This window comes from Botrytis fragariae, assembly GCF_013461495.1.
Source record: "Botrytis fragariae strain BVB16 chromosome Unknown tig00000006, whole genome shotgun sequence".
NCBI lineage: Eukaryota > Fungi > Ascomycota > Leotiomycetes > Helotiales > Sclerotiniaceae > Botrytis > Botrytis fragariae.
The window spans coordinates 3,226,188-3,251,444 of NW_023500988.1; the positions used below are offsets into that span (position 1 = coordinate 3,226,188).

At 39.2% G+C, this 25,257-nt stretch overlaps 6 protein-coding genes across 6 annotated transcripts; 4 read left to right on the top strand and 2 right to left on the bottom strand.

Annotated features, from left to right (window-relative positions):
• Positions 1 to 305: 305 nt before the first annotated feature.
• Positions 306 to 1,403, bottom strand: Bfra_002157 (uncharacterized protein; the record flags this gene model as incomplete). Its single annotated transcript, XM_037332582.1, has 2 exons — positions 306 to 944; positions 999 to 1,403. 2 exons carry the CDS (start codon positions 1,401 to 1,403, stop codon positions 306 to 308), a joined length of 1,044 nt encoding a protein of 347 aa, XP_037196736.1.
• A 576-nt stretch (positions 1,404 to 1,979) lies between these two features.
• Positions 1,980 to 3,196, top strand: Bfra_002159 (uncharacterized protein; the record flags this gene model as incomplete). Its single annotated transcript, XM_037332583.1, has 2 exons — positions 1,980 to 2,375; positions 2,432 to 3,196. 2 exons carry the CDS (start codon positions 1,980 to 1,982, stop codon positions 3,194 to 3,196), a joined length of 1,161 nt encoding a protein of 386 aa, XP_037196737.1.
• Positions 3,197 to 8,030: 4,834 nt separating this feature from the next.
• Positions 8,031 to 9,551, top strand: Bfra_002160 (putative bar domain-containing protein; the record flags this gene model as incomplete). Its single annotated transcript, XM_037332584.1, has 5 exons — positions 8,031 to 8,157; positions 8,206 to 8,373; positions 8,424 to 8,539; positions 8,590 to 8,870; positions 8,921 to 9,551. The coding sequence occupies 5 exons, from the start codon at positions 8,031 to 8,033 to the stop codon at positions 9,549 to 9,551; spliced, it is 1,323 nt and encodes a 440-aa protein (XP_037196738.1).
• Positions 9,552 to 12,056: 2,505 nt separating this feature from the next.
• On the top strand, positions 12,057 to 12,663 carry Bfra_002161 (uncharacterized protein; the record flags this gene model as incomplete). Its single annotated transcript, XM_037332585.1, has 2 exons — positions 12,057 to 12,107; positions 12,163 to 12,663. The coding sequence occupies 2 exons, from the start codon at positions 12,057 to 12,059 to the stop codon at positions 12,661 to 12,663; spliced, it is 552 nt and encodes a 183-aa protein (XP_037196739.1).
• Positions 12,664 to 13,219: 556 nt separating this feature from the next.
• Bfra_002162 (putative alpha protein) lies at positions 13,220 to 17,094 on the bottom strand (the record flags this gene model as incomplete). The annotated part of the gene is made up of 8 exons (XM_037332586.1): positions 13,220 to 13,620; positions 13,673 to 14,101; positions 14,129 to 15,074; positions 15,128 to 16,167; positions 16,277 to 16,315; positions 16,544 to 16,722; positions 16,765 to 16,964; positions 17,017 to 17,094. The coding sequence occupies 8 exons, from the start codon at positions 17,092 to 17,094 to the stop codon at positions 13,220 to 13,222; spliced, it is 3,312 nt and encodes a 1,103-aa protein (XP_037196740.1).
• A 1,107-nt stretch (positions 17,095 to 18,201) lies between these two features.
• On the top strand, positions 18,202 to 19,254 carry Bfra_002163 (uncharacterized protein; the record flags this gene model as incomplete). Its single annotated transcript, XM_037332587.1, has 3 exons — positions 18,202 to 18,757; positions 18,808 to 19,028; positions 19,102 to 19,254. The coding sequence occupies 3 exons, from the start codon at positions 18,202 to 18,204 to the stop codon at positions 19,252 to 19,254; spliced, it is 930 nt and encodes a 309-aa protein (XP_037196741.1).
• Between the last annotated feature and the right edge of the window lie 6,003 nt (positions 19,255 to 25,257).

Here is a 25,257-nt window from a genome sequence, read left to right on the forward strand (position 1 = left end):
AGCTGCTCCCATCCATTTGAGTGCCTTGAGATATCAGTAGCTAGAACACCTCGTTCATAAGCTTTACCCTACTAGTGATGAAGGACTGAATTGAATAGATCCCAGAGCTCTATGCAACGGTAGTGTATTGGCGTCAGCTTGTAGTGATAGCGTATAACAACGCACTGTGTTAAAGGATGGCTTCGTCATAAATATTATACCTAGCCACCACCAAACCAAACAAAAGCTTCTTGAAAAGCCCCAACCCAACTTACATTGTGAAATAATGGTAAGGTGGCGTTCTCATAACCAAAATTGATCAAATTCTACCACACATCATTGAATTGATCATGATACCCATTCGAAACTCCACCACAACCATCACAAGGGATAGATATTCCGTATGAACACTTCCCGCAATCCTTGCAATGCCAGTCTCTCCAGTCGTTACATTCATCACAAACGGAACAATGGACAGTACTGGTAAATTCCTCCCATCCACCAGAGCAGAAAGAGAAATAATACCCACCATCCTCAACAAATGCCTTTCTGAACAACTTCATTCGAATAGGTTTCCTCTCTGCTTCAGTCTTTGCCTCGAGCCACTCTTCACCAAGCTGTTGTATTTCAGGATCAGAACCATCGTAGAATACTGATCCTTGAGGCGCATCGTAATATTTCTTTTCATCGACTCCCATAATGTTACTTCTCAGTTCCTCTTGTGTAAATGCGGAATCGAGATCCAGATCAGGGCCTTGTGCTTTCATCCAACTCGCAAAACAATTTGTAGCGCGAAGTCTCGATTCTCCGAAGAAGAGGGCAAATTTGTTCAGGTAATTGGCACACGAGGCACATTTGCAGTTTGGACCACAACTAAAAGCATTCTTGGAGCATTCGCATCTACCATTTGTGCAACCAGTCTTACATGAACAGGAGAATGTTTCGGAGATACCGCGTTGTTTGAGCTGTGAAAATGTTAGCAGGCTCTCAGGATGTTACGGAAATAGTCGCATCCTCACTTCCGTCACTCTTCTGTTCTTCTTCGAAGCTTCGTGTTCCCAGCCTGAACCCTCCTCATCACTGTCCTCCAGGTTGTTATAATCGCCAACAGCGTGCTTCGCTACAGAAATAGATACAGGGTCTGGTTCAGGGTCTGATTCTGATGGAGCTTTATCCAGATGTTGCATCTTCTCATGCTCCAAATCTACCACATGAGCTATCTCGGGATGAGAAACATATGCCTGAACGAGAATTGTACGAAGCTGCGATTCGTTTAGATCGTGAACAAGCTTGTTTGCTCTGAACAAAGCAGCCATGGATGCTTGTGGATTTAATTCCATGTCGTTGGCGGTCCTATCAATCTCAGTAGATCCTTCTGTTAATGGTACTTCTTCCTCTGCCTTTCTTTTTTTAAGTAAAGCCATTTGAAATTTAATTCTGGCAGATGTATAGCAAAGTTCTTCGATGTAGGCGAATTAGCACGAAGATTGTAGTTGATTTTAAAGTGAATTCTAGAGATGTGAAGACGCGTTTCGCATTTGTGAGGACACGCGAAAGCACGAGGGTTTCTTGGTGCACAAAATTATGATGACTAAGCGCACCTCCTCCCTCTCAAAAGGAGAGAGGGGGGCTCGGGGCTTCTTTGTTTGTTCGTCCTCACATCAATTCAAGAACATTCGAAGCGATATTCTCAACTTTGTTATCCACGAATGTGTAAGACTTTAAGAATGAAATCAAAACTTGCTCATTTGTCAACGAGTAGCTCTCCTGTTGATTTTGGTAAGATGATGAGAAAGGCAGGGAAGGAAATGCTTCCAACTTCTGATCTATCACATTCCTATCCTTCATCTCGCGCGTTCACACGAGACGCGTTAAGTAGTTACTTTTCTTATGCCACAGATACATCTATATCTCCTTTCGATTCCTTCTGTCTTCCATAATCGTTATTGTCTCTATTGTATGCTATTCCCATTGTGTATCAAATCTTTACAGTTATAGACATGGTATCCAGTCGATCAAAGGCTGATGCACATCGGAACTCAAGGAGACGAAAAGTTCGATTCACTACACCCAGTACCAAACCCATTCAAGAGTTATTGCGGAACTTCAAGCCTTCGCAATTACGGAAAGTTATTGACGAGGTATTGAATAATGGCAATATTACCAAATGCATACGCGATATTCATGCTCGATCGTTACGAAAACTTCCGATTGAAGACCATTCACAGCCATTGGTTGCGGGCCAAGTACCACTTGATGATGAAGTGCTTGAGAGCATCGAAGAATCCCCAACAAAATTGAGCCAGTATGCTCCCGCCTCAGCACCAAAGGACCTGTCTGTGACTGCCACTAATGGCAATCTACCCACTCCGAGAAGTTCTCAGGAACCTGAGGAGGTACGATGGCCTGCCTTTACCTCACGAGAAATCATAAACTGATAACATTTTACTAGATTCCAATGACGCCAGAGCCTTGGATGACCCCCGAGCCACAATCCAACGCTCAACCACCTCCTCTTCCAGAAGCCGAACAATATATCCCTCCACCAGTCCAAATTACAACTTGTAATTGCCGGTCTGGATGCATTTCTACCCGCTGCAAATGTTTTAAATCCGGACGAGGCTGCTCGCCCTCTCCTTCCTCTGGCTGCAAATGCGATTCTTGCGCCAACATGCTCAATGACCTATCTGTCTTTTTTGGATCCCCAAAATCCTCCGATTCTCCTGTTGCAGCTAGTCCCGACTTTCTAAAATGGATTCGAAAAGAGTCGAGAAATGGAAGATTCGATTTGATTCATCCGGATACAATAGAAGAATTAAGAAGCATGTTGATGGGAGTGGAATATGGCGATATGATATCTCCACCCCAATTTCCCGCTTTCTCAGGAAAACTCAGAGGCATCGGAAAAGCATGGATGAGGTCTGATATCACGGATGAAGAGAGAGAAGATGTGAAGAAAGAGTTATTTAAAGAAGCTTTTGGGGTCGCAGGACCAAAAGATACGAAGAATGATTATTGGTGTTTTTGTAAGAATGAATGGAAACAGCCTATTTTGTGGGAGTATTGTACGAAGTGTGGTGAGTGTAGAGATACGAGGGAGCGGCATTGTAAGGAATGTGGAAATAGGAATATTGGTAATGGGTGTGAATGTCAGAGGGGTACTAAACGGAGGAGATTATATCAAGGGGCTACTTGCGCCGTCATAATTTCTCAATGATACATGGAAATGTGTTGGAGGGCGGGAAGTGGTCTTGAGAACGTAGATGATTGGAAAAGGGAGGACGTTAATTTTTACGGCTGGGATATATAACCAAACGCCTTTGGTGGTCTGGAGAATTTGCTTGTTACTCAGAGTTGATGGTAAATAGACTATTGGTGGGTATTTAGAGGATATGGAAATTCAGGTGCTTGGAACTGACGGAGGGGTAGTTATATTAGCAGTGTGTTATCATTATTAAGACTTAGATGGGCATAATCATTGTTTATATCATTATGTGCCGTGAGCTCTGTCTATCCAGATCTTTTCCCTCCACACGAAAGAAATGTAGAGTCTCAAAGCTATGCCCATGCCGAATATTCTATCCTTTTTCACAGTGCCTGAAATTCCGTAGGCAAAATTAAATGTCATAAATCACAGATCTGTAAACTTGAAAGCGTGTTGTTCATTTGGTTGACAACTTAATTAAAATGCATATCGTAGACACGCATCCCCTCATCGGTGAAAGTACTTCGTATGTGCCCCTTCCTTCCATATCTCGTCCACCAGCTTCCTCCTTCTTTACTCTTTTGCACATTTATTACTTGACTACCGCTTTTATTGTAAATGAATGAACTTCAACTAAACAAAACTCAAACACCTTTGAATCTCATACTACATACCATATCGTCTTCCGGGAACAAAAGAACCCGTTAAGACTCAATTGCCAGGAAACACACATTCAGTCTTGGGTTGTCGCTACTATCAATTCGACACTTCTATAAACCTTTTATATACAAAGTCAATAAGTTGTTGAAAGTGCTAGTTAAAGTCTGACCATCGAGGCTTGAGAGATCTGAATGATGTTTACACGCAGGTATCAATTACCGCTCATTCCCCTCCCAGACAAGATCATTGTTCCAACCGATTCACATTTTACATTGCGAGCTGGAAGATTTGAAAGCTCAATCTTCGATATCTTCGAAGATCTAAAGTGTTTTTCGCGTGCTTTATAAACCTTAAAACGTCACCATGGAGAGAAGATATGAGATAGAACAGTCCGCTAGGTCGAGCTGGCCTGGTGCAATTTCAACCCGATAATAGTTGTTGGCCGCCATATTATAAGGAAACATGAGAGAAATTCTCTGACCAAGTAAAACACGAAGGCCTTTCATTTGTCGTCGTTGCCGTTGATATCAAAGCATTTCCATTGTCGAAAACTGGATCAATCAATCCGAGCGCCGAGCATAAGACCCCACAGCCCGAACCTCCCCCGGGACTATTTCAAATACGCAAAAAATCATATATTCAAATAAACTTCGATACCCCAACAACAAAGAAAAGTCTTCGTGGCTCAGTTGGTTAGAGCGTTGGTCTCATATTCCTATATGAGGTGGTTGTTAACAATCACTTTAGCCATCCAAAGGTCGAGAGTTCGAGTCTCTCCGAGGACAATTTGTTTTTGTTCATGAGGTCCATTTTGCATCTCGGACCATTGAAATAAATGAATCCTGTGAGTTCACACAGAGCCTGTTTGTTGCTGGCTGCGTTTAAGGTTGAATATTTTATCGATTGGTGACGGGGAAAGAATTTGGACACATTTCCTGAGGGGTCTCTTTGCTTCACGCATTTTCCACATTTTGACATCCTCGTCAATTAGGAAGGAAGAAAGACTCTTTCAACAACTTCACATAACTCACACCCGTCACTCACTCTAGTAGTAGTAACAGACTACTTATCTCACTTATTCACCGACTTAAACAAATGCCGCGATCAATAGTTGGGTAAGCCATGTCTACCGGTCTACAGGTTTCAACTTTATAGACACAGCCCCAAAGTTCACGCACGGCATGAATACCATACCTACACTACCTTGATATTGCGAGTTTGAGATTAATTCCAAAATCTGGGCCACAATAAAGTTTGGTGAATCGTGATTTTTTTCGTTTGTGTCAGAAGGGGAGATCCTACATTTTAAGCGTCAGGGTTGCGACGATAGTTGTGATGAACGAAAATGAATGAGCAGGGCATGGTAGGTTTATTATAAAGTAACGGGAGCAAAGAAAGAGGATCGATTAAGACATCCAAAATGCTTGTTTGGAGATATGAATTCTTATTTTTTGGTGTTTTAGATGCGAGATTGATAGACATTTCTAGTTACGCCGACATTGGTTTAAATGGAATCATAATGATGACGATGATGAATTTCATTTACCCCTATCTTTCTAGTAATGGTATTTGAGCAATGAGAACACGAAAGCCTTTCTTTCGTCAATCGGTAAAATGGCGTAATGGGAACGATATTACGATAATCCGCTCCCTACTTCTACCTACTACTTACTTACTGTACATCGTAAAGTAGCATCTCAACCAAAAGATAGTGATAGGGTCTAGATTTTCGAATTTCGGTAGCTAACGTTTGCTAATGTTTTGAGTGGGGTTTATGGGTTTATGGATGTCGCTGGTGGTGCCAGTGGGGTTTCTTAATTGGAGATGAAACGTCTCCCCCGCGGGTCTGAGATGGATGAAGTGATTGGATTGAGAAAGGGAAAGGGAGAGAGGGAATCAGGAGAAGTTGTGTTTGGGAAGGGAAAGATCGAATCAAGATCGGCTTGCTATAAATATCTGAATACTGTCTGATTTGAGAGGTGTCAAGTTCAGATGTTCCATATCTTCTGATTCAGTTGTGATGTGGTGTATTTAATCTCTGAGGCTTAGAGTTTAGTAGTGTACACATCAAACACGATGCTCTTTTGTGGAAAGGACGAGCCCGAGCAGACTATCAGGTCGACTCTAGAGTCCGGATGGATAGGGTAGAATAGGACCTCTTCGGGCGTTTGGCTTGAAGTTTGAGGTTAGTTTGTACCGATTGAGCTGCGCCCCTTTCTCATCTGAATGTTTGCCGCGTAACGCTTTCAGGAGGGGTAGTTGGCAGACCGAATTTGGGTGGTGACCACGAGACCAGTAATGAAATGGTTTTGCGAGGGATTGTGATGGTGTGATTATTAGTGACAGATTTGATCAATATTATATTAGTTGTATTAGATGATGGTATTCTAAGCAAAATCCATTGATTTTTTCTTGTCTAGTCAATACGAGAAGATGTCGATGCTAAAAGTGCTGAACCTATTTATGGAAATAGTAATAATGATCTATTGCGTTAAAACTTAAAGGGGAAACAAAGCACCACGGGCAATATGTCAAGCTCAGAGTCTTTGATTCGTAGAAGATCTCTAGAACGATTGGCGAATATTTCTATAAAGTCGTCGTACAACATATTTTTAGTCTTTCCGATGGGAGTAATTTAGATGCCGATTAAGGTTTCAGGGGCAGAGAATCATGAAGACTGATAGGTTGACTAAAAAGATGGTCGACACGAGATGTGGCTTGAGGGATGGGATGGATGAAAAAGAAAGTGTTTATCCAAATGTGAGGGTTTGAAAATTGGTCGATGGAGGGGGGTTCATTGGCCTCGAAAGAATCATCGTCGTTGGTTCACCAGTCATAACTGGTTATGAGTGGTGTAGGTACCTATTCTTGTTGTTGTTAGATGTACCTAGATAGATGGAAGGACATTCTCCTATTCTCCCATCCTATCCTATCCTCCTCTACATTATATGATATGATAAGAATTTCATTCATTTCTATCTTCTCTTGAATCTCTTCCCATCTCTCTTTTCAAGCTTCTCATGCGAGTACCTACCTACGCTCAATGATAAACTGATAAACATTTCATAATTCACATATTCACATCATTCATTCCCTCCACCACTTCTACTCCCATCTCATGATAGGAGACTTTTACCATCCAACCGACCCAATCATTCAATTAAGAATCAATCAATCAATCAATTAATCAATTAATTAATTAAATCAATTGCCTAATTCTTTCCTACCCTCCGATTCATCAAGATTTCATCCCGTGCCTCCATACCTCCTACCAAATTTGATATTGGTTAGGAAGAAAGGAAAGGAGAGGAAAGGAACGGTTGATTTATTATTCATTCTTACTCGTCGTCAATTCATCCATCCATCCATCCATTCGACCACCCGTTCAATCGCACCACACCACAATCAATTCAATACCACATTCTTTTCGTTCCAGAACATTAAAGGCTTACCTAGGTACGGTACAACTAAGGGGGAAAAATACCCGACAACCAGTCACCAACCACACTCTTTTCCACATCAATTCAAGGAAACTTCACCGCGAGCCATTCACAGAGCTTCTTCGTACACATTCGTTCAACCACCTTCCTGGAAAACATTCCATCGAAAGTATCCCGTCCTTGGTGGTGCATATGCAATACATATAGCTACTGCAATACAATATACTACTACATCTCCCCACTCTTCCCAACCTCTTCATCCAAGCTATTCCCCGACCTTGATAACAACACGTCGAAGATACAAGGATCTGGGGGATTGACTCTCAGATATCTACTTCCCCATCACGAATTCAACCATTCACGCTTCGTTGTTCTACCCAGGATTTACCTTTTTGCGAATCATTGAGAGTTTGGAGGAATTAACTTTGCTTGTGGCTATCATACTTTATGCAATCCAGTCCTCAATTCGCCTTCCAGTTTTGATTTCACTCTTCCTTACACCTTTGGGAAATCTGCCAATACTTTTATTGTCTCACGCTCGCTCAGAGAATACCGAGAAACTTCTCGTTGATCCTCGGATAAATATAACAATTGCTGGCTTGAAATAAACCTTTTCTTTGTTGTACGAAAATCAACAATTAAAATACTCCAGTACCTTCCCTTCGATCCCGAACAATCCGCATACTGCAACATACACGAACAATTCCAAGAAAGTAATTCACTGCCTTCCAACATAAACCGCCAATATGAACGTCGGCAAGAAATTTGGTAGAGTCAAGCAATGGGCTGGAGAGAAGATGGGACAAGAGTCCAAGACTGAAGTTTCGGATGAATTCAAGTCTTTGGAGGGAGAAATGCAAATGAGACATGAGGGTACAGTCTGCCATATACCGATTCATGAATTATTCTAATATTTACCAGGAATGGAAAAGTTGCAAAAGTCCATGACGATTTATGTCAAATCACTTTCGAAGCGAAATGAAGGAGATGACAGAGAAAAGATCTTGCCAGTAGCATTCATGGGACAAACAATGATACATCATGGAGAAGACTTTGAACCGGATTCCGAGTTTGGAAATTGCCTTATTGGTAGGTAGATCCCCAGAGGGTATTTGAGAAAATGGCTAATAATGATATAGCTATGGGTAGAACGAATGAGAGAATTTCGAGACAGCAGGATACATATGTTGTGGACGCAACTTCGAGTTGGCTCGAATCCTTGGAGAGATCTTTGGCTCAAATGAAGGAATATCAGGTTTGTATAATGTGCCATGGTCCAGATACGCAATATCTAACTTTTCAAAGTCTGCCAGGAAGAAGCTCGAACAAAGACGATTGGCTTACGATGCCTCCCTTTCCAAGATGCAAAAGGCAAAGAGAGAAGATTTTAGAGTCGAGGAAGAACTCAGATCACAAAAAGCGAAATATGAAGAATCTAGTGAAGATGTTTACAGAAGGATGCAAGATATCAGAGAGGCAGAGGCGGAAAGTGTTCAAGATTTGGGAGCCTTTTTGGAAGCCGAGCTCGAATATTACGACCGTTGTCGTGATGAACTTTTGAAATTGAAGAGGGAATGGCCAGCTGCGTAAGTTATTAATGATACACGCGAATTTTCTGTGACTGACATTATATTAGACGAGGATCAGCGGCACAACCACCACGTCAACCTAGACGCCCAGAAGCACGACCTCGTTCCAACACAGCTCATTCATACAGTGAGAGATACTCTACATATGAAGAACCTATCCCAGAGCTAGAAGCTCCACGTCCATCTATCCGATCCAACACTCCTCGTGTTAACACAACTCGAGTTGCCTCAACATCAGGAATTGGTAGAAGAGAGGATCGAAGGGAGGAATATTCCCCCCCAAGTTCCCCACAGCGTCCATCAATTGGTCGATCGTCCACATTCCAAGGCCCAACAACTCATTACCGCGAATCTCCTTCTTCGAATCGTCTTAATTCTCTTCCTCCTCCTTCAGATGCTGGTTCTTTACGCGCATCTCTAAGACCAACTGCCAGGACTAATATCATTTCAGCTGATTTATTTAATGATCCAAGTGATGATTCAACTCTTAACAGCAATAGCCCAGATAGATCATACGGTGCAAGATCAGTTAGTCCAGCTACTAGTCATGGTAGTAATTCTACGCCAAACTCGAGAAGAGCTCCACCACCTCCTCCCAGTAGAGCCAAGAAACCGGCTCCTCCTCCTCCTATGAAGAGAGCGGATATGACTTCGGTTAGTGTCAATAGTCGTTATTAGGGGATGTGATTATTGTTTGAGTGGTAGTACATACATAACTTGAACATCTGTCGTTCAGTATTTCGGACGATTATATTGTTCACTTCTTTGCACATACAATTTCTTTCTTTATAGTTCCTTTCTTTTGTCTTCTTGTTGTAGTGAGAAGAATGCTATGTGTGGATAAGCAGAGATCGTTTCCATTCAGTAAGGATACGGGATAAGGATAAATAGTAGGAGTAAAACAAAGATCGAGTTTTTCAAGAAGTACAAAAAATACCATGGTAGTTCAGGGTTGTTTTAAATTGATTTGGGTCTGTTCACTTGCTTGTCTTTTCCGGGCGTTCTTTTTGGAAGAGAGGAAACAGGAATAGGTTATGGATGGATTTGAAGGGCTGAATGGGAGAAGGAAAATTGGAGAGTGTGCGCTAGCTGGAATAGTGATTGATTGCTAAGATGGTCATGAGGGAAAGCGGTATATGGAATCACTATGCTTCAGTACGGAGTATACATACAAACTGAAATGAGGGAGATAAATGATACGTAGAGAACCGGAGGTTAGTCGATGAAACGATGGTAGGGTGATGACATCGAATAGCGAAAAAATATTAGGACTTAGGTATAGAATAGTATTTTATGGATTGAGTTTCTCCAGTTTGTGTTTTGCCGGAAACTTATTTTTGTGTTCATGATTCTTTGGTGGCGTCGAGGTCATGAATCTCTGGGTTCGAGATGTATTCAGACGATGTATGTGTACACTTCAACTCATTCATTCCGGAAATACTCATGTCAAGTGACTTATGTTATCAATGTTAGCAGAGCTGTAGAGATAAATAGAGGTTTGGGATATGATAATATGGGGATAGGTTGGTGCGGGTTAGTTTGTATTGTTAAAGCGATAGCTTCTCGACATGGGAATGTGAAAATATGTATGAAGATTGGGCTAAATCTGCTGTGGATGTTGTGTATGGGTATGATCACGTATTCGGCGTACAGTTGAGCAAACCATTTGTTTACACGGAATACTTAGTACATCGTCGAAACCCACAGCACTACCCTCTGCACCTTTTGAGACGGTTGCGACTGTTCAGATAATGTTTTGATAACCTTGGTGGCTGAATGTGGCTGTGCGGCTTAGAAATTTGGACCGACGAGGCTGAACGAGTAATACTTTCTTGGAAAAAGATTACATCAAAACGCATCATATCGACATCTCCCATCTTCAGCCCTCAGAACGCGATCAAAAAGGCGAGGAATACAATTCTGATACCAGATGTGGCAGAGCTCGTGGGGCACTGGTTGCGCATGTAAATGGTAGACGTAATGAAACTGCCGAAGTCTCCAACTGAATCCAACAACCAAAATCACAATGCTGCAAAAATCAGTATCGAAATTTTGCATTTCTCATACGGATCACGAAAATGGGGTGATCATTACTCACCCTTCTCTGCGATAGTCATGAAGCCATGATTTGATTTATGTCCATACTATAGTTCTGTCTTGATCATGAGTCTTCATAGAGTTGGAATTATGGACCTTTGGTTCTGAGATGTGTTCATATCGTACATCTGTCTGTGTTAATCATGTGGAATCATGAATATGGAGTCGATTCTTATCTTTTTGCTTGTTACTAGCCATAAAATACTGGTTTTGAGGTATGCTCATACTTCATTCTTTTTCGAATCACGAAATATCATGTAATTCATTTTAACAGTCATTATCTGGTCATTTGAGATATATTCATACTGTATCTCTTTCTGAATCATGAAATACTGTGTATCTCGAGTCAGAACCCCCATATTTTGAGGCATATTCATACCAAACATTTGTATTGATCATGAGGAAGCATGAACTTGACGGAAGAAAAATGGTCGATTTGGTACCTCAATACGCGCTTAAATAGGTTAGGATGTCCTCCTTTAAGAAACCTTTCTTCTTCCTCGTGGATACTCTACTCTGAAGAGAATATCGTGATACCAGATACCTATTTTGAATAGGAGATACAGTTGAAGATCGTGCGGTTTGAGATCATACATATTACCATCACATACTCGTACTCTCTCACGCAATTTTTGCTCTCGATTTTCAAAAGGCCATACGGGAACCGTTTTTTCGCACCTCAAAACTGGCACTTTCATCAACTACATCCTCCCTTTCATACACATTTTCCTCGCGTACTCTACTATCATACACTCGATACAAAACATAAATACCACTCTCGACAAGCCATTCAATCATTTATTTTCAAGACCACCCACAAGTTGTTTCTGATTGCGAGGTCGGAGACCTCTTCTTATTCTTAACCACCACGATTGAAGATACTCGAAGAATTTGCTGTCAAATCAAAGTTTCATTCCTCATCGCCGTCTTAGTATTCACTTTGAGCTTCTCAGTATTTCGACATTTGGTTACTTGAAAGTCGGGATTTTTAGTACTCGTCAATAATGCGTCCATCACGTTCCTCTCGTCACAGTGGCCACACATTACGTTTGACCCGTTGCCGTGGCCGTGGCAGTAGCAGCCCGCATGTCGGCTTCAACCACGCCTGATATGTGCTGGTTGTGGGGAGGCCTGGAAGTACAAGGTATCAAAGAAGGCAGCACAAGCGATAAAACAGCATAACGATTTTAAGAATGGCGTTAGGTCTAGTCCGCCGCTCCCAGCAGATGAGTTCTTGAAAGGGCCAAATTTTGTCCCAGCAAACCAAAATGCATGGTCTTTGGAGACTGATAATGCCGTTCGAGCACAAGAGCCAGATCATCGCCCAGCAACTCAACAACAGGTTGGTCAATCATCCAGTGATTACCAGGGCAGCTCTTCAGTTAGTGAAGCATCGGCTCTTCAGCCATATTGTATTCAACAGGCTGGTGGTTTCATGGGTGGATATTCACAGGGCTATGTAAGTGAACAGCAACCAGCTTATCATGCAGCTCATCCTGGTCAACATACTCAGTATCAAGAAAATCAGGGCAGTTCTTCAGACAGTGAATCATGGGCTATACAAACTTTTACGGGTCGAACATCGGCTACTCAATCATATGTATGTCAACCGCCTGATGGGTATACGGGCGTTCATTCACGTGGTTATCAAAGTGGCCAAAGTGGTCAAGATGATCAGTATTATTATGACTAAGGAAGTAATCGCTAGGCTAACTTTCCAACACTACCATCCATTTCACCCCTGATATCAATGTCTTCCACATTCTCTAGTTCTCTAATAGATTGTACGAGATTCAAGAACAGGGACGGCGATTACAGTTTGGGAGCCATAGCACCGCACCGTATTGCAAAGGGTAGCTTTAACATACTTTCTTATATTTTTTCGTGGTAATTTATGATGGTTCACTAAAATATTGATTGTAGACAGAGAAAATGGGGGCTTATAGACTTTCCATTCTTGTATGCCGATGGTTAGTATTACTCAAAAAATGTTTTTTTACTATTCAATAGGTTGTATGTCACACAGCGAGGGACAAAAAATACTACAGGGTTTAGAGTATTTAGCGTTGGAGTTTTAGGAAAATACCCCAAAAGTCGTTGTCCTTTATAGATATCAATCAACTTGATACTAACAATAGCCAAGTGTTTGTTCTCACTTGTGCAGGATTCATTTTCATTACACATTTGTTATAACGTTAGATATTGTACCAAAGATTCTTTATCTTGATTCAATATGATATTCTCCTTGTTTACAAACTTTTGCGATGATGTCGATGCGAGTATCTATGATTGAAGTGCGCGTGCTTGTGGACAGCGCCATCTTCTCCGCCTCGACCCTTCTTATTTCCCTCGGCGATCTTCGTGGGTATAGGTTTTTCCGACGAAGTCGCAACAGTTAGAACGGGCTTTGGACCAGTCGCAGCTGGCATAATTGCACCTGTCAAAGTCATAGATGACGAAGAAGCCAGCACTACTGAAGATGTTACAGGGGGATCCCATGTTGCAGTCTGAACCTGGTCGACCATAGTTGGTCCGCTGCAGTGAAACTCATCGTATTCGCAATCGTCCTCTAGGAATTCGTTGCCTAGAATTTGCAAGATTGTGAAAACATCTTCATCATTAGCTCGGCGGGTTGTATTACCAACATCAACTAAAAAAGCAGTATGTTAGCAGTTGCGTTTATGTCTGAAATATCAAAAAACGAGCAAGTAGGAGATCAAGGAGTCGATGTTTCTCACCAGTGATAAAATCTGATTTAAGATCCGTTAGGGACGACGGAATTGATACGAAATGATATTCATATCTGGCAAGTGCTTCTATCTGTTCATGGTTAAGCCCGTTATCGTTGCGTTTTTGAACCGATCTCTTTAAATTGTTTAGTAACGTCGACGGAATTTTGTTCGAGGAATAGTCTGCTGGTTTGGCCGATCTCCAAGGCCTATACCAAGGGTCATTTGCAAGGAGTACGAAGCCTCGATCGCTGGTCAATAATGCATTTATTGAACAGGGATTAACACTAAGCATGTCGTCATTTTGTCGAAGATACCGTGTGTCAAATGCTATACTCATAGCTCGAACCTTTTGTAAAGTCGTTATTGTCGATTGACAAGTCCCATCGGCAATACTTCCGCCTTCAGCACTGACAGTTTATGTTTTACTTTGGCAGAGAAGTCTCCATTTCTTTCCCGCTAGATTGTTTTGACGGCTAGGCAATAATCGGATTGATTGCCGCCAATCGCTTAAATGTCCTGTAGGCATGAAGTAAAGGGGTGGATACTCGTCTCTCTGGCAAGAAAGAGGACCTCGGAAGCTATCGACAAAGGGCCACCACACACTGTGATGCTGTGAATTCCAACGGGAAGGTGCCGGTCTGTCCTTGGATCCTTGATTTTGCCAAGGACATGTAATTACCGGTAGTGTCATAACGCTTTCAACTGAATTGTAATGGGCACAAGCTTGGGGCCAGTTGTCTTCGTCGCAGTTAATAGTGACTGTCGAAGTTACTGACAATGAAGTAGTATGATAGTCTGCCAGCCATGTATCACATTCATCGATGTTTTTGGCTTGACTTTGTGGCGGCTTGTTCTTAGTAGGTTTGAAATCCGCAACACCCCCAACGTGTGCCTCCCATGTACCTGGTATGTTGTTCAAAATTGCACCATTAGCAACTATTTGGTTCAATCTAAATGACAAAGCATTTCCTACAGGGTTATAAATGCATTCACCGGCGGTGACTTGAGAGCCACCTAGATACGCTTTTGAGTTGGATATAGCCCGCACAACAGGGCCATGCCCTCCAGTGATAACATTGTTCAAGTTCGTGTAGGGGCAAGTTACAAGATCTTTGCTGGGAACTTCAATTTTCTCACAGCATAGACTTGAGAAATGTCCCGCCTTACAGCCAGCCTTTGCAAATGCAATGTGTGTATTTTGGGTAAGTAGAAATTCTCCGGCCTTACATGTCTGAGAACAGGATGTAGCAGTACCTCGCCAATTGCATTGGCCAAGACTAACATCAGTTTCCACACAAAATGCACGATTAAATCCCTTGGATCCACCGGTGCAACCATCGGCAGTATAAGCATTCCTGTCGGCATCATGAACCTGTTGAATTGATTAGAGAGGGTTTGGATACCTTCTTATTAATAAGTACTCACCTTGCCATGGCCATATCCAACCGCTCGAAATCCAGGGGCGCACTGTGGAAGGTACTCACAAGTTGTCCAGTAGGCAAGCAGGGCCACGCTATTTGCTTTGCTTGTCGCGGTAAGCTTTGAGACAGTATAACTTGGAAACGAAGTTACATCTTCTCCAATATCTGCGAGAGGAGCAGTACTAGAATAAGGAGGAAATGGGCAAAAGCCTCGATTACACGCCCATTCACAAAGGCCGTAGTCCTGTCCATCTTTGTCTGCTGGGTAGCCAGTAAGGGTTGAATATGTTGGAGCTGTATTTTCGGTGAAGCTTGCTGACGTACAGATACATTTTTCGTTTGGACAATTATTATACTTGCAGGTGCAGACTGTTGGACAATAGTCATACGTGCATGCGAGAGCACAAAGCTCAGCATAATCCCCTGGACCAATTCCTCTAACACAATGTAGAGCTGTTGAACGATAAGCTGGAGCTACCGCCGAGACCGATGGTCCTGTGTCAGATCCAACCCAGGCATTCCAGTTCTCAATACTGTCTGTGCAAACTGTAGAAATGGAACCTCCCGAGACTTGTGCAACTCGGGTACCATCTCTTAGAACAGTCACAATAACAGGCCCTGTACCTTTGTACGTGACATTGCCATGATACAGTCCGACATTGCCATCTGGAATTCTCGTCCATGTAGCAGCTTGGTCGACACCACCTACAGTAACTTTGACTGTCGCTGTAGATCCAAGAAGAGCTGTAAAGAAGATCTCATCTTGGACGATCTCTGCTGGGCCATACTGAATCTGTAATTGACTTGCGGTGTTCCCTGTAGTTCCTCCTGTAGCACAGCCTGAAGCTGGCTGTGGTCGAAAACAAACCGACAAACCTTCTTCAGTAATTGTTGCAGCACCAGTTTTACAAATTTCGATCACGTATGGTAGAAACTGCCTCCATCCATCATGGGGAAAATCATCTGCATAATTATATTGAGCTTTTCCGTAACTTGAATCGAAAAGGGACCAGGCCTTAGCACGATTCGGTCCAATATAATGACCTAGATCAACAATCTTAGTATTTCCTCTCTGAAAATCAAGTAATGGGGACAAATACATTCTCCATAGTCGTTCCACGTTAGAATTTCTACAAATTCCGGTGCTGCATACCAGATTTATGTCCACCTGTCGAACCACATGTCATCTCCCCTGTTGGGTATTTGTCAGTTTGATGTTCAAATTGACGGGCACGATCAAGTATGAATCATGAAAGAATTCGCACGTACCTCCATAACTAATTTTTGTGATATCCGGGAAGATTGGTAAAGAATCAGGGGGAAGCCGGCATCATGTAGGGTTTTCCGCCAAGAAATTGAAGATAGGAATAATCAGTTGTTGTAAACATATCATTTGGTCCCTCAGGCCAGGCCCCCCAACTGAAGAGACCATTCGGAACTCCAGTGGCCATAGCTGCTTTGGCGCCCAAAGACGACCAAGATGGAATGAAGAAATAACCTGTGTCCTGGATAATTGTTGGCCAATCTTGCGTGTTATCAACACCCTCAAATGTCGATACGAAGGCTTGCCCATTGTAAAAATAGTATGCAGCTTCCGTTCTGTATTGATTAACCAGAGCAATCACATCTGCCTATAACCACGCTCCATTACCAGCATAATCAAAGGAGAAGAACAGTTTAAAGCCCTTGCTCCCAGCGATCGAAAAGAGTGTTGGTGGCCGTGCAGCAATCGTTGAATCATTATTAGCGATATTCAACGCGAAGGCATCGGTATGAGCAATTTGAGCTTGGTTGATATCGTCTTCCCAGTCATCAGTGCTGTATGAAGCTGTATTGTCGACCTGCATATATAATATCAGCAAACGACGTTGCATGGTAGACGACATTTCATACCATAAAATGTGCAAAGACGGCTTTTGAGCGTACTAGTGTGAGACTTGATAGCAGAGCTACCAGCATTAGAAGTTTCATACTGCTTGCTGTCTATTTTGAGTACGTCAAGCTACTTGCTACCTTGGACTGTTGATGAAGCTTCTACAGCAATGAAAGCATATTATATCAATGAAGAGCTTGAGGTAGGTAGCAGCCGCTGTATTTGATTTCATATAGTTTTCTTCAAATTACTTCCCCTTGTCCCCGGATAATAATAGCACTGTATGCTAGGCGTATAGTGGGCATATCGCGTACTGTGTAAATTCCACAGAGCGGATCTACATCGGGCTCGAGAAACGTGCAATGCATGTGATGGTGATACTCCGTAGGGGTCAAAATCTCCGGCCTAACCTACACGAAAGGCTTAAACTTACCAGGGTGAATTGATTAGCTGGAAGCGCCAGATCTTCAGGGTTTTCATACATATTGCCAGGGAGAAAGATCCACATTGGAGAGGGTTCAATCCAACGGCTGGAAGGCCCTCCTGGCACGATACTGATTCCGAAAATGAATTTTGGCAACCGGGAACTTTGCAACTGTTGGTTTTAATTCGGAAATTTATCTAGTATGGTACATAGCACTTGTACAAGTGTAGAGGTATCTCCATGGGATTTAGACTGATTGCCCACAAAGTACCCACTACTCCGAGCCAGGGAAATTGGAGTAGCGGGAAACAGAATTCCAGGCATTAGAATGAGCTAGAAGTGAAAATTTGTAATTATATAAATCGAGAATGTAAAATAAAAAGAAGATTATGATACTTTAAGAACACACCTAAATTGCAGACTAGTAAAACACCGTTGTGGAAATTCCGATGTAAACCAACCAATCAGCATCCTGGGTTGAAAGCTTTTAAGTACAAATTAAAAATTCTGATTCACTAGTTCACATCGGATAGATCCAAATAGCTTTAGAGTTATTGTGATATAACATCAAGGTATTTTCGCATTTTTTGTCTAATTCAGAAGTACTTAGGAACCCCATTGACTGCTTAATAACAGCCGATTGATGGAAAATTATGAACGGTTTCATACATTGTGATGACTCAGCATAATACCTGGCATTAGCAATAACTTCCGCCTCATTCTTGACGACTATAAATCTACGCACCTTGGTAGTTTTCAGTTTTACTTAATTTTCCCCAAAATGTCAACTGACCATAGATCTCCCAATTCGTTATTCCCCCCGGTTTCACAACCTTCTCAGTACAAGCCACCTCAAAGGAGAGATCTACCCACTGAAATTCCGCACATACCTGACAATAATGACTCATCAATCGAATGGCTCCCTATATACAACAAACGAACCCCTTACGTTGAGGCCGAAATTGTATATCTCATTCATGAAATTGTCCGAAATTATGTTCGGCTGTCAGCAGTTTCGAAGGATGTAGTGACTTGGCCTCCAGAGGGTGGTCATCACCTTGATGAGGCGCTTTGCAATGAGCTCAATATTTCTGATGCGGCAAAATCACTAATCCGGCTTTTACCTTCTGGAAGTAGCATCTTCCCGGTTTTTCTTTATCAATCCAGTCAACTTTTTGAAATTTCGGATCATGGTTTTAGTCTGCGCGCTAGTCGCGAGTCTCCATCGTTTGATGAGGAAAAAGACCCCCCAGCCGAGCGCTATATATTACCGTATGATGTTCAGCTGTCTGCTGGGGATCCGGAGACGCCTGTTATAATCCTTGATACAAGAGAAAGTAAGTGTAATGTCCGAGACAAACTTATCGTCCTAACATAATGCTTGTAGATACGATCCGAGTAGTATCTACTATGGACGATGGTGCAGACGATTCGAACCCCTCTAATGCACCCCTTGAGCGACCTGATGACCCTTGCTACTATCGAAACTATTGGCCTAGGCATGCTCCAAGTTTCCTTCGTATACAGTTGAATAGAATCAAGGCTTTAGATGTCATTCCACCGGGACCGAGTGCATTAAGCTACATTGACTTTGCAGACGAATGGATGGTGAGTAAAATTCCATGTTGTAATGAATGATGTGTAATATACGAGACTAACTATCTGCCTCCTGCTTGTATAGCGGCGTAAGATCAAGCATTCTCTAGAAGGTACATATGGTTGGCCGGATAATTTCAATCAAGAAGCATGGGATGAAGATCGTGATCGAATTTGGGAAGAGGCTGAAGAAGAGTATGAACGTTTGGGTCGACCAAAAGTGTTGAGATTCTTATGATCTACCCAATAAGGTTTCGAAAGATGTATCACCAAATTACAATCATTTGATTCCCTTAAAATGGGCACGGTGAAAAGCAAAAGTTCTGAAAGTACAATATCAAATTTATATAGATTCCTAAAAGCAAAACTACAGATCTGGTGTTTTTCACAAATTCGATAATGTATCTTTGAAAATCTGCCCAAGTAAGCCTCAATTTTAGGAATTCATTCGGCTACTTTCTCACTGTTTCTCTCATTTGTGAGCCTCCGAACTTTTCATGAGCAACAGATAGTTACAGTACAGCTTTTGAATCCTGGAAATAGAACTTCTATGAAAAAATTTAAGGTAGGTAGGTGCCGGTTGAGTCTTTTTCCTTTCTGTTGTCACTTATTCCTAAAGTTCTTGACTATTTCCTGCCACTCCTTGCTTTCTGGGAAAGGTATTTGACGGAATTATGTTAAGAGATATTCCTGAGCCTTTGAAAACACCCTTTTGACTTAGATGCTAGTATCAAACAGATTTATCATATTTTACGCCAAGGCCTGGAAAATGGAATGGGGAATGAAGGGAAAAGAGCTACTCAGTTAACTGATATAGAGTTTGACATGCATAAGTTGAACATATAATGAAAGACTACTCTAATAAAGTGGACCGGCAGTAGCGAGGGCAATGAAATGATTATATCTATTCGGTAATCATCCGCATTTTCATATAAAGCACGCATTTCGCGCGATGTTTGAAGAAGGGGGGTTGGTTATTGAGAGGGAGCTTAGAGAGTGATAGCTATGACGGCGAGGAGACGGTATATACTGCGATAGGGCTATCTTTGAATAGTCAAATACATGATTAGTCGAGGTGTTGGTGAGGAGTCTGTCTACAGAATATGATGTTTGTTACTTAGCACTGCTAGTTGAGACGTTCTGAGGAGAGTGTACGATGATGCGAAATTATCTTTATAGATCAAAACGGAGCGTATGATAAAGTACGAGGTGAGTAATTATTGGAAAGCTGAGAACAACCTTGAACATCAAGATTAGAGGACGACATATTGTGATTAATGCGAACTCTAATATCATCATTCCATTACTGGATTCAATTTCTTTATTTGGCAGCCCTCTGCTTGAAGTGCTTATACTCTAGAACTCATAAACACATTCCCATAGTCAACGATCCGACTTCGTTGGACTATCTTCAATTTGATCGGGATGTTTTGATATCGTTTCTCTGCGGTCGTTAACAACTAGTTAAACTGATGTTCAGCGAAAAAGACTCGAAGCATTATATCTTGCACTGATGCTAGCCCGCGATCCGAGGGGATGGTACCTAGTTCCCAATGGATTCAAACACTGTACAATTCTTTCTTAGGACTAAATGAAGATAGGTAATTCAATTTCGAGGGCCAACAGACAAGCAAAGTACAAACGCTAATTATTAAATTTCTAATCTCATCCTTGAGACAGCAAATAAAACAAATTCAGACGCCAACTAAAAAATCAACTATCTTCTACCAGATCCCCTTGGACGGCTTGTGGAACGTTCCCTATGAGTTTTTTCACCTAAATTTTCCCTTTTATTCGGCTTTGGTCCGTTCCCTCTTGCCTTATCCGCCTCTTTCTTAACCCTTACATCATCTATCTTATCTTGAAAAGCTAAGCCATGGTCACGAACTAACACGGGGTAGATACTAAAAAGTTTCGAGACAATTTCCGTGTTTGTCCCATGAGCATTACTCCATGTTTGTAGGCGTTCCTCCAACCTGCGATATGTGTCCCAATTAGAATGTCCATTCTTTACTATTGTGGGATACTCTAGAATGATCTGCATCAGTTGTATTACTGACTCTAGACTTGGCGCCTCCCCAGTGAAGATGCGCCAAAACTGATACTCGTATTCTAGGTGAATATGTTCATGAAGTTTCGAGCGGAACATTGGGAGAAGAACTTTTCTTTGCGTGGTTCCTTGCATGGTGAGAAAATATAGTTTCCGGTGGTTGTTAATGTGTGAATGTGAATGCGGAGATTTAAGATAGAGTGATAGATGAAGGAACTTTGTATTGAGGTAAATTGGGTTGAGAAAGTTCAGTAGACGATTTCTTGTCTCTTATATATTTTCATTTATCTTCCCATCATCTAGGCATCAAGGTTGTTGAAGCCGGTCTGGGTACTGGGCCTATCATAAGCCTACAGAGGTTTGGGCATTGCAGCTATTCAGAGATTTTTCGAATGCCAAAGTGTATTTATCTGCCTTAATAGCACGCGATTATGATATTAAGATGTCGAAAAATGTGTACTTAGGCTACATAGGTTGGGGTCTTCATGGCGGCTGATTGCCTATATTGACGCCAGAAACCCAGGTAATCCCGATCCTCTGGACCTTGTGTCTTCGCAGTTGAAAAGAAAGCCTGTATGGAATGACTAAAAGCAACTATTGAAGGGAAGAGCTTTGGGGACCTGATAGTTGATCGCAAGTTTAATGAGCTTACTAGTTTGTCTGCCTAGCTAGATAGGTAGGTTGGTATTGACGTAGAATTAGGTTCGCTTAATGAATTTTTTCAAGCTTTATACAAGTTTATTATATGAGTCTTCCGAACCTACTAGCTTTCTTCAAATGTCTATATTATAGAGGGTATCGATATCGTATACATAAATACCAATTGCTTATTGACTACTATATATAAAGCTGTCTATATTCAAGCATAAATATGTATTTTACAATCCTCTCTACTTTAAAACTTATCGTCGAGATTGCTTCTAGCTACTCTTCAATATAATCGATTCAAAACCTTTATTATCAGATATTCTTTATTAACCTGTATATTTCTTCAATATACAATAAGAATAATTGACCTCACGTGAAAACACGCAAATTGATTCGCTTACCTCATACAAGTGTCTGTTACCCGACTAGCCGACTTTTCTCCATCCATACACAACGAACTTTAGGGGTATATTAATAAAAACAATTACTTCTTATCAATAATAGAACGGGATTATGGTTTAGTGGCATAAAATCATACTTATTTGGATATAATATTCGTTGTGAATACTACTTGAAAAATGGTGAACTCGAATTCCGTAAACTCTATGATAACAAAGTTAATATTCTGAACAAAAATAAATTCAATATAAATCTTTATATAAATTTCTATTTTATATATTACGATATTAATATATATATTTGTTAATAACAAATAGAGCTCTTCGTTATTAACAAATCAAATTGATTCTTTTTGTAACTCATTTATTATTGAATTTTGATTAAAAAAAAGAAAATAAGAATCTTAAAAGGTCTTAAAGCTTTCAAGATTTTTGAATATTAAAATTGAAAAAAAGATAAACAAAAAGATATATACATAAAAGATCAAAAAAGTAAATAAAAGCTAGAGGGGAAAAAAAGAATAAGTATAGAAGCTAAGGGGTGAACGGGAGGTATTAGCTAAAAGTTTAAAGAGAAATAGAATCCTTTCTATAAGTTATATTATGTAAAAGAAACCTACAAAAAAGCTTTTAAATAAAATCATAAGTTATATTATTATACTATACAATATAGAATATATTATATAAATAAGAATATAATATCACAAGGTAGGCAGATAATAATAGGGTTTCAGTAACTTTGTTCTAATTCAGCAAAGTTATATTGATTCAGATAATAGGTTTGAATTGAAGATTAAAACATAGCTCGAAGAACTATAATATAGAATCTTCCTAATTAAAGATATACAGAATTTTCATAAGCGAGCTAGCCCGATTGGACTCTAGCTTATTTGTACTCCTGTTACGGATCGTACTTAATCGTAATACAATTGCTTATATGCGCGTATGTGCATATATATAATCACATATATATAACTAGTATATAGAAACACTTTATGAGTACTTTACTCTCGATTCTGTAGTTATAAATTCTAAGGATAAATTGTATTCTGTTTTTGTAGTTCTTTTAAAACAAAGTATTATATTATCTATAATTCTCTATATAATTGTATAACTATTTAATAACTAATTAAATAATATCTTATAATTTAATATCTTTTTAAATGAATTATATAAATTCGATATTACTTATAGAAAAAAGATTTATTCCAATTAATTCTCAATAAAGATAATTTATTAATAAATATACAAATTACAAGTATTACTATTATATTTATATCTATCAATTCCAATATTAATTCATTCATATCAATATTTGGTATACAATCATTCTCAATTAGTCTATTTGCTTAGTCTCGTTTAGAATAGATTTATACAAGTAATAACAATATTGTTTTTGGATTTGGTATTAATTTTAGTAGAAAGGGAAAGAATAAGGAAAAGGGAATTATTTATTAACCTTGAAATAACACTACTCAAATCGATACTTAAATATAATTAATCGTAAATTAAATATAAATATTCAAATTCTTATAAAAGCAAGTCACTAGATTATAAATATAAATTAATAATATTCAAAGTATTGCTAATTCATTTTATATTATTTTTTAATAATCTTATATATTTTTTTTTAAGAAAAACAGAGTTCAAACTTCTAATATTCCTATGAGATTTATCAAATAGAATATTTCTATACTTAAAAAGAAGAAAAATCGTTCTTAAAGATATACCTTGAAATAATTTCGCTTTTATTTAGAAAAGAGTACCTATTTGCTGATAGTTATATTCAATTACGATTTATTATTTTATTAAATATTCTATTTTTGTTTTAATATTGTTCTTATAGAAAAACCATATATTTCGAAATCTACTAATCTCTTATTAAAACTTAAAGATGGTATAAAATCAAAAGTAGGTTTATAGTAGCTATTAATTATAGAATAATTAAAGCTATATATAATATTATTTGTTTTAGAATTGCAATGTTGATTTTATATAGCAGATTAGATAGAAAAAAAAGCTCAATAATATTTATATTCTTTATATATCCAAATCCCCCTCTTAATAAAACTATAATTGATTAATAAGCTTATAGCAATTTATAAAAATCCTACTGAAGTCGATTATATATAAATTGAGTATAAACATTGGATTATACTTAATAATGTTTAAAAAAGGTAATTTTATATTATAATATTAGAAATTCCAACTACTTGTTATATAAACGGAAATCATTAATAATAAGACTTTTTTTCGTAATTTGGAAAGAAAAATATTCGATTTTCTTTAACAAGCTATCAGCCTCCATATCAAAGATTATATTATTATCAAAAATCTTGTTAGCAAGCTTATGGAGATTAATAAACTTAAAATTATTATTCGAAAACATAACTGTTATAGATAAATTAAAGAAACTTTAAACAAAAAAGTTATTAATAGTACTTTTATATAAAGTATATTTAAGGGTACTTTTTATATATATAATAACTTTATTTTATTTTCTTAATCTTGTTTCCAAAATTCTTTTTGTACTTCAAATAACTATATAAGAATCTTTAGATTAAACACTACTCCATTTCCAGAAAACAATTTCAATTATAATACTACATTTTTCTCACTAGGAGCTAATTGTAGTTTGACCCTATACACAAACAATTTTAATACTATAACCGAAATCGAAGAAATTTGAGAGAATAAAGATTCCCATAAAGATTTTTATAATACCAAAAAGAGTTTGAACCTAGAAATATAAGCGGAAACTATCAAATCCATTTGTAATATCAAAAACTAATATTTAAATCAATACGCTTAAATAGAAGTTCCCTTCTAAACGTAATCCAGGATATAAGATTTCTTGATTTAATAAAATTAATGAGAAATAACTCTATAAGCCTACCCTATATATTTTCAAAAAATAGATATTTATTCTAAATTTAATCTTTTATAAACTCTGGAGTGAATGATTTTACTTTTATTAATAAGACATTTCTTATATTACTATTTTCTATATTTAAATCTTATTATTTATTGTTTAATTCTTTTATTGAAATTAAAAACTATAATAATACAAAAGATAAAGTAATTATTTATTATATATTTCTTAATTTTATTATTAACACTTGATAATAATTCTATCTATCATTTC